The sequence below is a fragment of the Phacochoerus africanus genome, chromosome 11 (genome assembly GCF_016906955.1).
Source record: "Phacochoerus africanus isolate WHEZ1 chromosome 11, ROS_Pafr_v1, whole genome shotgun sequence".
In the NCBI taxonomy this organism is placed as follows: Eukaryota; Metazoa; Chordata; class Mammalia; order Artiodactyla; family Suidae; genus Phacochoerus; species Phacochoerus africanus.
Genome location: NC_062554.1, coordinates 4,078,455 through 4,081,568, shown reverse-complemented (window position 1 = coordinate 4,081,568; position 3,114 = coordinate 4,078,455). Strand labels below are relative to the sequence as shown.

The 3,114-nt window shown below is 43.8% G+C and overlaps 1 protein-coding gene across 1 annotated transcript; it reads left to right on the top strand.

Moving 5' to 3' along the window:
- The first annotated feature begins 739 nt into the window (after positions 1-739).
- LOC125111975 (olfactory receptor 51V1-like) lies at positions 740-1,684 on the top strand. Its single transcript, XM_047754185.1, has one exon. The coding sequence runs from the start codon at positions 740-742 to the stop codon at positions 1,682-1,684; it is 945 nt and encodes a 314-aa protein (XP_047610141.1).
- Positions 1,685-3,114: the final 1,430 nt, after the last annotated feature.

Below are 3,114 nucleotides of genomic sequence, written 5' to 3'. Positions count from 1 at the left end.
GCTATTGCTCAAGATCAAATGTTGGCTTAGCGCTTTACAGTCTCAAATGAATGCCTTTCCTATTATAGTGAGTTAAGAGGTAAAAGAATTACGAGGGTCAGAAAGGATAGAACTTTATAGGATAAAGAGATACATGAAAATAGAGAAGAAAAAGTGCAGCTAAAATTGGTAAGCAATTCATAGAGGGGCTAAACAGTGCCGCAAAACATTCTGACTCCACCTAGCTTACTGGTTTCCTTTCGGCTAATTTTAGGTGATGTAAATTTAGATTACGTTAACGAGGCCATTTCTTTGGAGACCTTATGATACTTGGGTGGCAGTAAAAGGAGCAGCAGTGGTACCCAAGAGAAAAAGTACCCATGCATGTCACACGTTCCTGATGGTGCTGCCAGCCATGGCAGCAGGACACACCTGTGGTCACGACTTTCTTCCTTTAGAAACAAACAGAGATCCCAGAAGTCCGTCCCCACCAAACCCCATGAGCCCCTTCATTCTATTGCTTCTGCATAAAACCCTCCAATCCTCTGGCATTCTTAGTCACTAGCACAGGAAAATCTACGTCTGCCCTAAAAACTAAAGAATCAGGTCTCTATTCGGCTGAGTTTATGACACTTAAGGAAATTTTACTTATTGTATTTTATTTTCTTCTCAAAAGCAGAAAAACTTGACTAGAAATAGGGGGACTATAAACAGACCTGATTTTGCATCTCTCTCTAGAAATACTTTTCATCCTCTATGAATGCCTGCTATCTCAGTCGTCAACGTCAATAGTTCCAGATTTATTCTCACTGGATTTCCTGGCCTAGAGGGTGACTACTTCTGGCTCTCCATCCCTTTCTCCTGCATCTACGCCGTGGTTTTCCTGGGGAACTGCCTGGTGCTGCATGTGATCCGGACGGAGCCCAGCCTGCACCAGCCCATGTTCTACTTCCTGGCCATGCTGGCCGTCACGGACCTGTGCGTGGGGCTGTCCACCGTGCACACGGTGCTGGGGGTCCTGTGGGGGCTCAGCCGGGAGGTCAGCCTGGATGCCTGCATCGCCCAGTCCTACTTCATCCACGGCCTGTCCTTCGTGGAGTCCTCCGTCCTTCTCGCCATGGCCTTTGACCGCTACGTTGCCATTTGCAACCCACTACGCTACTCCTCCATCCTAACTAAGGACAAAGTCATGAAAATTGGGGTGGCGATCCTATGCAGGAGTTCTTTACTCATACCTCCAGTTATCATTCGCCTGAAGTTCTTAAACTACTGCCGTCCCCACGTCCTCTCTCACTCCTTCTGCCTGCACCAAGACTTAATTCGAATGGCCTGCTCGGACATCCGCTTCAACAGCGCCTACGGCCTGGCCCTGGTGATCAGCAACCTGCTGCTGGATGCGGTGCTCATCATCCTCTCCTACCTCATGATCCTGCGGGCCGTCCTGGCTACCGCGTCACGAGAAGAGAGGAGCAGGTCCTTGCAGACCTGTGGGTCCCACCTCTGCGCCGTCCTGGCTTTCTACGTCCCCATCATTGGTCTGACGATGGTGCATCGCTTCGGGAGACACCGCTCCCCCCTGGTCCACGTCCTCATGGGCAACGTCTACATCCTTTTCCCGCCCTTGATGAACCCCATCATCTACAGCATCAAGACCCAGCAAATACGGAGGAGAGTCCAGAGGCTGTTTTCCTTGAAAGGAATGTGACGCCTGGGACCAAAGGTGAAGGTATTTAAAAGTCAGCCAGTGTTAACTCAAAAGGGGAAGCGTCAGCAAAGACTTAAAACCACGTTTAGTGATTGTTATTTGTATGATGCTTTCGTGTTATAAATATCTTCCTCTGCATTTTCCCTGTAGCGATCACACTGGTAAAAATGGCATGGGTTACGTTGTGAGCAATTTTGTAAATCCGAAAATACATACATAACGGGCTTAGAATCATATTAATGCAGAAGGCAAACTAGCTATTAAAATTCATCTTACTATGGCCTTGAGGGAAGATAGTTTGGGATCCACTCATTATGAAAAAGGTACGTCTTGCTGATTAGAGTCATTCAAGCGATTACTAAAGGATCAACAATGATCAAAGTCCATTTTCACTACTCTAGGCAATATTCTTGTTCATTGTGCAGCCACTGTCACTGATACCCAGTTTAGCTACACTGTCATGAAGCTGAGTAAGCATCATCGAGTTTGGGCTACTTGGAAAATTTAAAAAGCAATGAAACCGACAGCAAAGAAAACTAATCTTGATGCTACATTGCCCACAACAATCTCTCCCCATTCCTACCCTATGAATTGAATTGAAACGAATTACGCCTATGAAGGGTAATTGAATTGGAGATAGAGATAACCAAAATAGGAAAAAAAATAGACATTTGTTTAGTTTTTTATTCAAATGATAAGACAAACAGCCGCGTTACTTAAAACCATTGAAAATCTTTCCCAAGTCCATAGCTCATTTAAATCCTCTGCCCCAGAGAAAGAAAGAAAGAGAGAAAGAGAGAAAGAAAGAGAGAAAGAAAGAGAGAAAGAAAGAGAGAAAGAAAGAGAGAAAGAAAGAAAGAAAGAAAGAAAGAAAGAAAGAAAGAAAGAAAGAAAGAAGGAAGGAAGGAAGGAGGAGGAAGGAAGGAAGGAAGGAAGGAAGGAAGGAAGGAAGGAAGGAAGGAAGGAAGAAAGAAAAGGAAAAGAAAAGAAAAGAAGAGAAAGGAAAGGAGAGAAAAGACAAAAGGAAAAGAGTGGGCGTGGAGTGTCACAGTGGTAAAATAATGTGAATGTGTCTCTAATTTCCCTCCCCATCAAGACTCTGTGGTGGATACTATTTTCTACTACACACATGGGGAGTTTAAATACCCACAAACGTTAAACAACATGTCAACTTTTCAGGAGGTAGAAGGTGACGGGATTTGGATATACTCTCTGTTTTATTTTCAAATCACATGAAAACGCTTTCCTTCCTATCTTCCCTCTGTACTTTCTACGATAAGATCTGTTAAATGGTTCTACAACCATAAAACATTTGTAAAATAAATGAAGGTGAAAAACTCACTAAAGTAAATCATGGATGGTTGTATGATGCACACATTTAGATCCTATTGGTTTTGTATAAATCCCCTTAAGGTATTATTGTTACTATG